The sequence below is a fragment of the Brienomyrus brachyistius genome, chromosome 12 (genome assembly GCF_023856365.1).
Source record: "Brienomyrus brachyistius isolate T26 chromosome 12, BBRACH_0.4, whole genome shotgun sequence".
Classification (NCBI taxonomy): domain Eukaryota; kingdom Metazoa; phylum Chordata; class Actinopteri; order Osteoglossiformes; family Mormyridae; genus Brienomyrus; species Brienomyrus brachyistius.
The window spans coordinates 15532951-15546870 of NC_064544.1; the positions used below are offsets into that span (position 1 = coordinate 15532951).

General features: G+C 40.3%; 1 protein-coding gene and 3 non-coding genes across 4 annotated transcripts in view; 1 reads left to right on the forward strand and 3 right to left on the reverse strand.

Moving 5' to 3' along the window:
- The window catches only part of LOC125704816 (solute carrier family 12 member 3-like), a 13154-nt gene extending 4222 nt beyond the window's left edge, over nt 1–8932 (forward strand). Inside the window, exons 8-27 of the mRNA XM_048970863.1 lie at nt 998–1109; nt 2011–2141; nt 2252–2336; nt 2448–2599; nt 2808–2915; nt 3072–3195; nt 3313–3414; nt 3729–3884; nt 4281–4380; nt 4495–4606; nt 4704–4838; nt 4922–5028; nt 5437–5519; nt 5634–5705; nt 6050–6154; nt 6282–6393; nt 6591–6677; nt 7100–7235; nt 7671–7738; nt 8366–8932. Coding sequence (XP_048826820.1) covers nt 998–1109; nt 2011–2141; nt 2252–2336; nt 2448–2599; nt 2808–2915; nt 3072–3195; nt 3313–3414; nt 3729–3884; nt 4281–4380; nt 4495–4606; nt 4704–4838; nt 4922–5028; nt 5437–5519; nt 5634–5705; nt 6050–6154; nt 6282–6393; nt 6591–6677; nt 7100–7235; nt 7671–7738; nt 8366–8504 — 2226 coding nt within the window. The 3' untranslated portion in view covers nt 8505–8932. The remainder of the gene's footprint in view (nt 1–997; nt 1110–2010; nt 2142–2251; nt 2337–2447; nt 2600–2807; nt 2916–3071; nt 3196–3312; nt 3415–3728; nt 3885–4280; nt 4381–4494; nt 4607–4703; nt 4839–4921; nt 5029–5436; nt 5520–5633; nt 5706–6049; nt 6155–6281; nt 6394–6590; nt 6678–7099; nt 7236–7670; nt 7739–8365) is intronic.
- Nucleotides 8933–10274: 1342 nt separating this feature from the next.
- On the reverse strand, nt 10275–10356 carry trnas-aga (transfer RNA serine (anticodon AGA)). Its single transcript has one exon. It is a non-coding gene; the product is annotated as a tRNA-Ser (tRNA).
- Nucleotides 10357–12418: 2062 nt separating this feature from the next.
- Nucleotides 12419–12500, reverse strand: trnas-aga (transfer RNA serine (anticodon AGA)). The gene has a single exon. It is a non-coding gene; the product is annotated as a tRNA-Ser (tRNA).
- Nucleotides 12501–13795: 1295 nt separating this feature from the next.
- trnas-aga (transfer RNA serine (anticodon AGA)) lies at nt 13796–13877 on the reverse strand. Its single transcript has one exon. It is a non-coding gene; the product is annotated as a tRNA-Ser (tRNA).
- Between the last annotated feature and the right edge of the window lie 43 nt (nt 13878–13920).

Below are 13920 nucleotides of genomic sequence, written 5' to 3' on the forward strand. Positions count from 1 at the left end.
ATTCACTCACACATGCACACCTACGGGCAATTTAGCGACGCCAATTAGCCTCAGCATGTTTTTGGACTGTGGGGGGAAACCGGAGTACCCGGAGGAAACCCCACGACAACATGGGGAGAACATGCAAACTCCACACACATGTGACCCAGGCGGAGACTCGAACCCGGGTCCCAGAGGTGTGAGGCAGCAGTGCTAACCACTGCACCACCATGCCGCCCCCTATATTATTATTATTATTATTATTATTATTATTATTATTATTGTTATTATTATTATTATTATTATTATTATTATTAGAAGTAGCAGTAGTACATACTGTATTATTATTTTTCCAACTTACCTGCAAATCCATCTTAAACAAAGACTTGGGGAATGGAACTCATATGTAACCTGAGGACTGCCTGTAATGGCATTTAACGAAAAGAAGCCAATGAATCATGTTGTCAATGCAAGCTTCTCTAAATATCTCCCATACATATTTAAATATATCAAGTATTGTGGATGAGTGGGATTATATCATGCTTTGGTCACAGCAGTCAAGTTTGGTACCAAAAATAGTAACTGAGTAACCATCTTGCCATCAGTCTTCCTATCCATGCTTTGTAGCACTTTATAACTGTAATTAGTTGCCTGCTAAATATGTTTCTGTAGCTGGGCTGGTTCTATAACGTCCTTTCAGGTTACCTATGAGAATAAACACCAGGCAGATATTCAGTTTTTTCTGCTGCAAGGAGACATATAGATTTTACCTAGATGAATAGACAAATGAATATGGTTCTTTTTATATAAAGTTTGTGATGTTGTTTATATTCTATACAAAAGGAATTAGTCCTGAGAGTTAGAAAGTGTTTTACAATTTTATATTTCTGTGATTATCCATCTTTTTCTTTGTCGTAGTTATTCCATTTTATATCTCTTTTGGAATCTTTCTGGATGTTTTATGTGTCGCCATATATTAAAATATTTTTCACACATTCTGCCTCCCTTCTCCCCCAAGGCACAACTTTTGTTCTTCGCCATCCTCATGATCTCATTCGTCAACTATTTAGTGGGAACTCTGATTCCAGCCACCCAACAAAAACAGGCCACTGGCTTCTTCGGCTACAACAGTGAGTGTTTAGGAGCACTACAGTGAGTGTTTGGGAGCGCTACAGTGAGTGTTTGGGAGCGCTACAGTGAGTGTTTGGGAGCTCTACAGTGGGTGTTTGGAAGCGCTACAGTGAGTGTTTGGGAGCACTACAGTAAGTGTTTGGGAGCGCTACAGTGAGTGTTTGGGAGCGCTACAGTGAATGTTTGGGAGCGCTACAGTGAATGTTTGGGAGCACTACAGTGGGTGTTTGGGAGCACTACAGTGAGTGTTTGGGGGTGCTACAGTGAATGTTTGGGAGCACTACAGTGGGTGTTTGGAAGCACTACAGTGAGTGTTTGGGAGCACTACAGTGAGTGTTTGGGAGCGCTACAGTGAATGTTTGGGAGCACTACAGTGAATGTTTGGGAGCACTACAGTGGGTGTTTGGAAGCATTACAGTGAGTGTTTGGGAGCACTACAGTGGGTGTTTGGAAGCACTACAGTAAATGTTTGGGAGCACTACAGTGAGTGTTTGGGAGCACTGCAGTGAATGTTTAGGAGCACTACAGTGAGGGTTTGGGAGCACTACAGTGAATGTTTGTTGAAGAACCACCAGCTACAACCACAGGATATACCACATTCAGTGTTTGGGGTCAGTTATTGAGTATCAGTCAGATTCTTAAACTACTATATTTGGATGTTTGCTTACCAAATGATATTTACATTTAAATATATTAATTTCTTAGACACTTTAATTTATGATGATGGACAGAGAGAAATCATTCAGCTAACCACGGGGTATGAACTAGCGACCTCCACAGGCCACAGTGTGTTAACCCACTTAGTCCAACTGGAAAATAAAGCAAAAGGACAAAAGTTTGATTAATTGCCCAACATTATTGCTTCATTTAGTAAGTAAAGTTTGGTATGTCCTGTTGCAGATGAAATTTTTCTCAACAATTTGATGCCAAACTGGCGAGGACCAGAAGGAAGCTTCTTACAGATGTTTGCTATCTTCTTCCCCTCTGCTATTGGCATCTTGTCTGGTGCCAACATTTCTGGAGACCTAAAGGTATACATATTCATGGGAGACGTAATTTACAGGTTGATCATTGCATATACCACAGGGAGAGTGCATCATGAAATGGTTGAATTTGTGTGTGTGTCTGTGTTTTTGCAAAGGACCCCGAAAAAGCAATCCCAAGAGGCACACTGATGGCCATTTTCTGGACTACTGTTAGTTACCTGTGCATATCTGCTACTGTTGGTAAGATGCCAGCTTTATTTCCATCCCATAAACTGAATTCCCTTGTTTTAGGTAGTCAGTCGCTAGCCCCCACCCCCCACACACGTATTAATATTTTATCCGTTTTACCAGGGGCTTGTGTGGTGCAAGATGCCTCAGGGAATCTGAATGATAAACTTTCAGAAAATGTCTCATGTGAAGGCCTGGCGTGCTCTTTGGGCTGGAATTTCTCTCAGTGTGAGGTGTACCAGAATTGCTCGTATGGGCTAGCTAACAACTTTCAGGTGAGTTTTTCATTTTTTTCTCGACAGGTATCAGTTCCTTGCCAATCCAGCGGAAGCTCAGGCCCCCCAAGACCACTTTTTAGGCCGTTTGAGATCATCCTTTTCAGTGTCCCATAGTTCCTTCCATAATGTTTTACAGATGACTTAGATCCTTTAGATCCTTCAGAATCATGCATTGTCAGAACCTTGAATATGTTCTTGCTGTTAGGTCCTTGCAATGGTCTCTGGATTTAGCCCACTTATTACTGCGGGGATATTCTCTGCCACCTTGTCCTCTGCTCTTGGCTTCATGGTCTCTGCTCCCAAGATCTTCCAGGTAAGAAGCCACACACCAAAAGCCTTATACACAGACTTACACATACTATACACTCTGAAACACAGAATCCCACAGAAATTTGCAAATATGGACAACCTTAGTCATAAAGTTAACGTTAAGAATATCTCATCATTTCTTGGCTCTCTCTGTCTTAAGTGTCTATGCAGAGACAATATCTACCCCTACATTGGCTTCTTTGCCAAAGGTTATGGGAAGAATCAAGAACCCCTCCGTGCCTACATTCTCACATATTTTATTGCTGTGGCTTTCATTCTCATTGGTGAGTTTGTACAATCTGATTCTGATACATCTTTGACCTTTAAAGGGAAGCGTGTTTGATATTTGAATATCCATAATAAAACCCTTTCCCTTCTTCCCTTTGGTTTTCTTCTCTCAGCTGAACTGAATTTCATTGCTCCCCTCATCTCCAACTTCTTTCTCTGCTGCTATGCCCTCATCAACTTTAGTTGCTTCCATGCATCTATAACCAACTCCCCAGGTGAGTACCTTACTCTCCTGCATGATTCATGATTAAGTACCCCAGAATGCAAATGACAAAAACATTTAGCATTACCCAACAACTTTCAATTGACGATTTCAGACCAAAGACTATAATTCCGATTTTACTTAAAATAAGGTAACTTTTTTATTATTAGTCAGGAGTACTGAATAAATCTCAAGAATAATATCAAGTACTCTGAATCTATCAACAATCATTTGGAATACTTCTAGAAAAGGAACATTTTTGACACAAATTATACATTCCTTCATTACTCAAGTATAAGGTCATTGTCATTGTGTCGCCCCCTGCAGGCTGGAGACCTTCATTCCGATACTACAGCTGCTGGGTAGCACTGTTTGGGGCAGTCATTTCTATGGTACTCATGTTCCTGTTAACTTGGTGGGCAGCACTTGTGACCTTCTGCCTCATTCTCTTCCTTCTGGGATATGTAACCTACAAGAAACCAAGTAATGATCATTTGTATCAATTCTGAGTTTGACTTTGACTATGACTTTTCAGATTTGTGCTCATTAACAGGCTGCATTATCTGGAGACTGTCCTGGGAGAAACTATATCAAAAACAAATATTTTGACATTCAGAATTTGACCATCAGCCATAGTCTTCAGTACTACCTATAACTATATGAATATAGAAGGCATTTGATCCATGTAACAGGTAGCAATGTGGCTTCATTGTATTTGAAACAAACAGTTATTGCTGTTTCTTATATTTGCGTATGAATAGCATCAATTTGCTAGCATTTTAATATCGTTTCATCAGCATGAAAATGGATATTTCTTTAATTGTATCATTTCTGTAGTTATTTTCACAGTAATGTCTCTCTGCCTTATTCTTTCTTCAGAGGTGAACTGGGGCTCGTCAGTGCAGGCAGGGACATACAACATGGCCCTATCCTACTCTGTTTCTCTCTCAGGGGTGGAGGATCACATCAAGAACTTCAGGTGAGAGAGAGACATCTGTAGAGCTTTCTGTATGATCGCAAAGATCATTTCCGTAGCATGTTAGCATGTTTTCTTTCTCTTTACCATTTACTGTTCTCTCTGTCACTTCCCCAGACCCCAGTGTCTCGTTTTGACTGGACCCCCAAATCTGCGCCCAGCATTGGTGGACTTCGTAGGGTCCTTTACTAAGAACATCAGTCTGATGATCTGTGGGGACATTTTCATGGTGAGTCATGCGGATACCAGGTCTCTTGGGCACGCATGTATCACCAGTATTGGCCATGTAACTCCTCATTCCTCCTCCATCTTTGATTTGTTCCTAGGAGGACGACAAGTCGGCCTTGCCTCATCGCAACACCGAAGTGCAGGTCAAATGGCTGAACCGGCGGAAGATTCGCGCTTTCTACACTCCATTTGTTGCATCAAACCTCAGGGAGGGTACTCGCTGCCTACTGCAGGTAAAACTGCCCCAAATGGGCAATCTAAACTATAGCCTGTGATGATGGTCTAATTGCAGTTGAGTATCGTCTGTACCTAACAGGCCACCGGTCTGGGTAAACTGAAACCTAATACTCTAGTAATGGGATTTAAGAACAGCTGGCAGGAGTGTTCCCCCAATATCCTGGAGGACTATGTGTGCACCATAAAGTGAGTGTTTTTTCATATCCATAGATCAGGAATATTCTCAAAATTAGTTCAATCTGTCAGTCACCACTGGTTGTTTGAACTAAGTGAATACTTAGTTCCTTACTTGCTCCTTACAATTGAATAAAATGTACTGACATGAACATATACAGTAGTTCTGCTTTACATGCATTCTTGTTTTGGTTTGCTGTACTACTGTTGTGAAGCACCCTGATATGCTGTATAACTGAACAATAGTAGTGCAACTAAATATCACTTCAGGCACCATTGTGAATTTATAATTTTGATGGGGTTGTCAATATAGAGCAAACATTCAGACTTGTACGTGTGAAGGGAAGAAATTAAGGCATACGGTAAGTAAACTTTGCAAATAATGTAAAAATGAAAATATGAATGATTTCTATATTTTAGTGACACATTTGACTCCAACTATGGTGTGTGTCTGTTGAGGATGATGGACGGTCTGGATAACTCGGATGAGATCGATGGTAAAGGTAATATTCTAATCATATCTACTTTTTTGAAACTAGATGCTTAAGTAAATCTAGGGAGTCTTGTTTTTTTATACATGCAAAAGCAATTTCTAAACCTGTATTTTCCGTAAATAGTGAACTCAGCCTTAGAGATGGATACAGAAGAGATGGGGCATCAAAAGCACAAGAGTCAAGAAGATGATCAAGGTAAAAGCCGAGCGCACAAGGAGGCACCCAATGCTCACCTAAACGTATGCTCAGGGCAACCCATACCGGGGGAGAAAGGGGAAGACTTCAGGGTCCGAGACATTAGGTGTCTGAGAGCGTGGATTTGTTGTGTAGCTTTGAGATTTGTTGGTATTTGTAGAATTTTTCAGGGGCCCAGCCCTGCATATACTTGTTCAAACCTTCAACAAAACTGCAAACCCTATGCTTTAAAATTGGTAATACAATTTCATTTGGACACATGGTGAAGCAACTGCCATTTTATCTTGTTTAAGATCAACATATAGCTCTCTCCTTCTCTAAAAGTATTTCCCTTTGTTTTTCAGATGACATAGGATCTGATGTGGTTCCCAGTAAGCAGGTCCGTACAGTTTTCCAGAGCAAGCAGGGCAAGAAGACAATTGATGTGTACTGGATTTCAGATGATGGAGGTGAGATCGGGCAAAGGACCAACAACTGGCTACTAAAACAACATAAACACTGTAATTACCCAACAGAAATAACAAGTTTTCATTTCTGCTTGGTCTCTCTATGCCTGCGTCCCACTTCGTCTGTCAGGCCTCACTCTTCTGGTACCCTATCTGTTAACTCGAAGGAAGCGGTGGCGTCAAGCTAAGGTGCGTGTCTTCATTGTGGGTGACGTTCACAACATGGAGGAGCACCGCAAAGAGTGAGTAACTGTTAGTGGAAATACAAGTGATGACTGGCAATACACTATCGGTTATAGAGATTTATCGGTAGCTTCAGTGAGTCACAAGATGAATGTTCTTACTTGCCAGTGTAGAACAATACTGTGAAATTCACTGGAAGTTTTCTGACCTGAAAATTCTTTGCTCCGTATCTGCTGTTGTTGCTTTACTGTATCAGGATGATCTCACTTCTTCGAAAGTTCCGTTTGGACATCCATGATGTGATCGTTATGACAGACAGTGAACGACCCCCCAATACCAAAAAGTGAGTTATCTTCACGTAGCACCACCCTGCTACAGTATATTTACCGAGTTGCCTATAGGCATATGAATACTGTGAGGGGGCACAGCGCTGGCTATAGTGATCTCCAGGAGGGTTCAGCGTAACAGAGAAAAGGTAAGATAGAGACAGGGAGGAGGCAGAGCTGCACATAGTACCCTGAAGGTTGGGGACCTCTTGACCCCATCAGCAGAGGACAGTAGAGGAAGAAATATAAAAACCAGGGGTGGAAAGCTAAGGTCCAGAAAGTACAAATCCAGTCCAAGATTTCGTTTCAACCAACCAAATGAATATCAAGAGTCACAGTCACAGATACTGCAGCTGGTTGGTTGAAACAAAATCTTGGTCTGGATTTGTATTTTCTGAACCTGAATTTTCCACCGCTGATAAATACTTTTCCCTTGCAGCATGAAGCGCTTTGAGGAAACTCTTGCCCCCTTTAGACTGCGAGATGGACTGCAGGATGAAGCTGCTATACAGGAGCTGAAAAAAGATTGTCCCTGGAATGTGTCTGACAGAGATCTGGAAGCACTGAAGCTTAAGGCACGTACATGTGGATGTTTAAGTCTGTGTGGTCATTTCTCCTGCTGTGTTTGTTTGTGTCCAGTTATGTGAGGATGTGTGTGCCTTTGAAGGTGCATCCCAGTGCATATCTGAAACAGATAGTGTGTATATATCTGTCTGAGTGGGAATGAGGCCATGTCTGAGTCCATAAGTACCATGTCTGGGTTTCTGAGTACAATGTCTGAGTCCCTGTGTACCATGTCTGAGTCCCTGAATACCATGCCTGAGTCCCTGAGTACCATGTCTGAGTCCCTGAATACCATTCCTGAGTTTCTTAATACTATGTCTGAATGTGGCTGTAGATACATTTCAACTTTTTTTAACACTTTGGGTATATTTTTTCCCTTCTTTCCAGTTTAATGTCTTCTTTTTCTCCTTTCCTCTCCTGATATGATATTGATATGGTTCCTGCAGTCTGAGAGAAAGGTGAGGCTGAACGAAATAATTCGAAAGAACTCCGGTCAGGCAGCCCTGGTCTTAATGTGAGTATGGACTATGCTTCTGTTCAACTTGTCATTCAGCCTATTTCCTGTTTCTCCGTGCAGGGCTACATATAGGGTAAATAAAATCATAAAACACAGAGCTCAAAGAACCAGAAATCTACCATTCTAGTCTATGGCTCATGTAGTAAGCCAAGACCTTTTGATCTTTGCAAAAAATGCTACAGATGGCAGTCAAGCAGCTGACTTGAACAGGGAAGCACTCAGAACAGAAACTGTCTTAAGCTCCTGGTATGACGACTTTCAGACTGACTTATTGTGCTGGATATTCACCACATTGGGGCGCCAACAGTCCGTTTCTATTAAGGCAGCTGCTTCAATAGTTCAATACCTATTGACTCCTCTTTTTCTGGTTATGCACTGATTTTGAGTTTCTAAAAAGCCTAAAAGCATAAAATAAATATGATTATTTGTGGTATTTTATTGGCTGTTACTGCTTTAATCTTATTTCTTCAAGTACAACTTAATTTGGCTGTAGTGATAGACACTTTTGAGGATATAAATGTAGTAACTGTTACTCTGTCCTCACTAAGTGTATTTATATCTGTTAATATAATCCATATCTCTGTAGTAACTCCTCAGTAATAGTGATGGTTTCTGGTCTTGCAGGACCTTACCAGTGCCACGGGCAGACTGCCCCAGTGCCCTGTACATGGCCTGGCTGAATGCCCTGACCTGTGGGCTGCACTGCCCTGCTCTGCTCATCCGAGGCAATCAGCAAAATGTGTTGACCTTCTACTGTCAGTGAGGGCCAGGGCAATAGGGAAAGCTCTAGAGCTAACAAAGAGGTACGGCTGGCAAGGTAAAGATTCCACCTCCTCCTGAAGGCTGCAGTAGGTCACCATCAACTATGAATGAAGAACTGAAGCCAGCATGCAACCTTTTGGCTGAATCGAAGAGGACAAAGCCTGCAAATTGACCTTATATTCAGCTGTCTGTACAGTATTTTGGTTGTAATTGCTTCATGACCAACTCTTCTTTAGGTCTGCCTGGACTGTATCACCAATGATACCACATCACAGTAATCGACCGGTTTGGAATGATAGTGATGTTTTGTAGCATTTCTGTTACTTTTGATTAAATGTCACTTGCTAAAATGCAGTTTACATCACATTATTGGAGAAATTATGCTTATATGGTCATGAAATCATATGAAATAAAGTGGACATTTTCACATTTTGTTGTCATCTTAGAATAATACATTTTTAAAAGAAGACAAATTATATACAGTTCCCTGTTTTTAAACACTTTTCTTTGTGATAGTAAAAGATTAAACATATTAAACAACAATATTAATCAAGATTAAACAGATAAAACAAATTAATCAGTAAAACAGTAGACATTGTTTTTGAATAAATCTAAGTGGAGAAATTTATCTCGGTTACTGAACTGATTCGTTAAGTTCGTTCACTAGTGAACTGGGATTCCGCGTGCCGAAACTAGTTGACACTACGCATCACATACGACGTATCACTGAACTCGTTTTGCAGATAAGGAGATGGGGAGACAACGTGGGCGTTGCGAAAAAATAAGCACAGTACATAAATTCTGCTTCAAGTGCTCCAGTAAAAGTGGTCTAGCGACGCCCATGGGCGACAGAAAAGCGAAATGGAAGTTATATTCATTTACGTTCCGGGTTAGGGTGTAAACTAGTGGCGTTAAATTTTCACACAATCACACCAAACCTGACGCAGATTATCATTCTACTTTTCCAGTAATTCACGGGTAGAGTTGCAGGAAGCATATCCCAGTTAACATATGGTGATTTGTTTTTTTTTTTATTATTAAATGCAGAAAATCACAAGTAATTCTACAATTTGAAATAAAAATGTAAGTTAAAGAGGCGGAGATGGGAGTCAAGTTGCGCCGCCCCCTCAAAATAGGATTAATTTGTAGGAGTTCCTTTTAGCTGTTTAGCAGCCGCTTCAATAGTTCAATACCTACTGACTCCATCACATACGACGTATCACTGAACTCGTTTTGCAGATAAGGAGGTGGGGAGACAACTGGGGCGTTGCGAGACATGTGTTATGTCATTGGCTCTGACAGATGTTATTCAATGCACGTGTGAAATTTAGTACGGTATTTCCCAGAAGTGTATCCTCCTACCGTTTTCGTTTGTACTCTTGCTAGTTCATCTACTGTTACTGCATTAATCCTGTGGTTTTCCACAGATAGCTGCGTCACAATAATCTTTTCTTGGTTTTGGTGATGTAAATTTTTTAAAGTAGTAAAAAAAACTGAGACTTGAAATGAAGTAAGGTATGAGCAATTATGCTGTGTCATTTTTGTAGGAAAATAAACTTTAAAAGATCGTCATGCTCATTAGATGTGTAGGAGTTCCTTTTGGCTGTTTAGCGGCCGACACAGAAAGTGCAGAAAACATCTCACCGAACTATATATAACAATTCAATTCGTGAGCTGGTTAGTGAAGCATAAAGAAATTATTTACACTCACACCCTAATTTGTGAAGACGAGTGTTCATTTCAATTGGTAAGCAGCTGCTAAAACTACAGACGTAGTCGGCAGGATTCGAACCTGCGCGGGGAGACCCCAATGGATTTCTAGTCCATCGCCTTAACCACTCGGCCACGACTACCCACGCTTCATGTTGCGATTGAAAAAAATGTGAGATATTCTTGCAGTATTGTTAGGAATCGTTAGGAATCGTTAGGAATTGTTAGAAAGTTGTTAGGAAATTGTGGTATGGTTGGTACATGTTAGGAATCCGATTGCCAGAAGGTACGGCCACTACTACCCACACTTTCTATTGAGTCTTAGATAATCATGAAAGAATATACAAAAGTATATTAAATCGATGAGAATAAAGGTAACAATGTTCATTTTCTCAAGTATTTTATGAATGTTGCCTAGATGGGTCAAAAGTCATTGTGAGGCCCAAATAGATCGACTGTTTAAACACATAAAGAGTAGGTATTGTTGAATTACATACTCGAAGCATGTGAGCATGTGTGTGCCTTTGAAGGTGCATCCTAGTGTATATCAGAAACAGATAGTGTGTATGTATCTGTCTGAGTGGGAATGAAGCCATGTCTGAGTCCATGAGTACCATGTCTGAGTCCCTGAGTACCGTGTCTGAGTTTCTGAAATACCATGTCTGAGTCCCTGAGTACCATGTCTGAGTCCCTAAGTACCATATCTGAGTTTCTTAATACCATGTCTGAATGTGGCTATGGATACATTTGAACTTTATTTTTTAACATTTTGGGTATATTTTTTCCCTTCTTTCCAGTTTAATGTCTTCTTTTTCTCCTTTCCTCTCCTGATATGATATTGATATGGTTCCTGCAGTCTGAGAGAAAGGTGAGGCTGACCGAAATAATTCGAAAGAACTCCAGTCAGGCAGCCCTGGTCTTAATGTGAGTATGGACTATGCTTCTGTTCAACTTGTCATTCAGCCTATTTCCTGTTTTTCTGTGCAGGGCTACGTATATGGTAAATAAAATCATAAAACCCAGAGCTCAAAGAACCAGAAATCTACCATTCTAATCTATGGCTCATGTAGTAAGCCAAGACCTTTTGATCTTTGCGAAAAATGCCACAGATTGCAGTCAATCAGCTGACTTGAACAGGGAAGCACTCAGAACGGAGACTATCTTAAGCTCCTGGTATGACGACTTTCAGACTGACTTATTGTGCTGGATATTCACCACATTGGGGCGCCAACAGTCCGTTTCTATTAAGGCAGCCGCTTCAATAGTTCAATACCTACTGACTCCATCACATACGACGTATCACTGAACTCGTTTTGCAGATAAGGAGGTGGGGAGACAACTGGGGCGTTGCGAGACAATAAGCATAGTACATAAATTCTGCTTCAAGTGCTCCAGTAAAAGTGGTCTAGCGACGCCCATGGGCAACAGAAAAGCTAAATGGGAGTTATGTTCATTTACGTTCCGGGTTAGGGTGTAAACTAGTGGCGTTAAATCTTCACACAATCACACCAAATCTGACGCAGATTATCATTCTACTTTTCCAATAATTCACGGGTAGAGTTGCAGGAAGCATATCCCAGTTAACATACGGTGATTTGTTTTTTTTTTATTATTAAATGCAGAAAATCACAAGTAATTCTACAATTTGAAATAAAAATGTAAGTTAAAAAGGCGGAGATGGGAGTCAAAATAAGATTGGCGCCTATGTGTCCCCCATTCTCATTGGCTCTGACAAATGTTATTCAATGTACGTGTGAATTTTAGTACGGTATTTCCCAGAAGTGTATCCTCCTACCGTTTTCGTTTGTACTGTTGCTAGTTCATCTACTGTTACTGCATTAATCCTGTGGTTTTCCACAGATAGTTGCGTCACAATAATCGTTTCTTTGTTTTTGGTGATGTAAATGTTTTAAAGTAGTAAAAAAAACTGTGAAAAGGGACCCTATAAGGTATGAGCAATTACGCTGTGTCATTTTTGTAGGAAAATAAACTTTAAAATATCGTCATGCTCATTAGATGTGTAGGAGTTCCTTTTGGCCGTTTGGCGGCCGACACAGAAAGTGCAGAAAACATCTCACCGAACTCTGTATAACAATTCAATTCGTGAGCTGGTCAGTGAAGCATAAAGAAATTATTTATACTCACACCCTAATTCGTGAAATCGAGTGTTCATTTCAATTGGTAAGCAGCTGCTAAAAATACAAACGTAGTCGGCAGGATTCGAACCTGCGCGGGGAGACCCCAATGGATTTCTAGTCCATCGCCTTAACCACTCGGCCACGACTACCCACACTTCGTGTTGCGATTGAAAAAAATTGAGATATTCTTGCAGTATTGTTAGGAATCGTTAGGAATCGTTAGGAATTGTTAGAAAGTTGTTAGGAAATTGTGATGTGGTTAGGAAATGTTAGGAATCCGATTGCCAGAAGGTACGGCCACGACTACCCACCCTTTCTATTGAGTCTTAGAATACAGTCTTAGAATATACAAAAGTATGTTAAATCGGTGAGAATAAAGTTAGCAATGTTCATTTTCTCAAGTATTTTATGAATGTTGCCTAGATGGGTCAAAAGTCATTGTGAGGCCCAAATAGATCGACTGTTTAAACACATAAAGAGTAGGTATTGTTGAATTACATACGCAAAAGAATAATCCTTTTCTGTCCAAAGACAACCTTCAGGTCTATGGAGAACAAGGATAGTAATTTGCTGTGTTTAATTGTGGGGAAGGCAGCAGATGTTCAATAAATGTTCTTGGCAGTAGAGGCACTAAAGCAGAATCCAGGAACTAGTGTTCGTTGGGCATAGATGACTGGGTTAGCTAGCTACATTTGTAGTAGGATATTGTAGGATATTGTAGTGGCAACACAGAATTTTTAATCTGAGTAGAGGGTTTATCCTTAAATACTTCTATGGCAACATGTCCTAGATCTTTATCCTTCTCCATGGTAGGTCACTGAGCTGACTGGTTTGCGCCGGCTTGAGAGGAACAAACACTAAAATCAATTACATCAGCCAACAAGAAAACTTTTACATACAAGTGTTAATGTACTGTCCAAGTAAATATTGTAGCGAGCCTGTTTAGTGACCTATAACAGTGACCTGTTTAGTGAACACCATAATCAACAAAATGCATCAAGATTATCTGTTTTTGTAATGTTTTGTGATCCAGTTTGTTTCTTAGTACTTTGTTGCTTTATTATTCATTGTACTTATTTGGCAATAAACAAAATTCATTTTCTGATTATATTAGTGTTGCAATATTGATGAATATTTGCAGTCTTTTGACCCAAACCAGATGTTGAATTTTTGATTTGGATCAACGATTATCGACGAATTATAGTAATACCGTTTTCTTCTGAAACAGACAACATCGCTGCAGCGCCTTGAGGTGCAAATAGCGCCGGTACACATAATGGAGAATTAGGAAAAACACATGCTAATACAGAGCACTGTTTGAGAATTTAGGTATTCGCTCGAAAAGTCGTCATAATGATAAGCTAAATATGCTGTTTACATGGTTTCTAAGCAACATGATTAATTATTCGAATTTTTCAATACACTTAAAAATCAAAATAAATTTCGTAGTCGGCAGGATTCGAACCTGCGCGGGGAGACCCCAATGGATTTCTAGTCCATCGCCTTAACCGCTCGGCCACGACTACAGTGACGCAAAGTCGCAATAGATTTTATTTGACTTTAGTCATG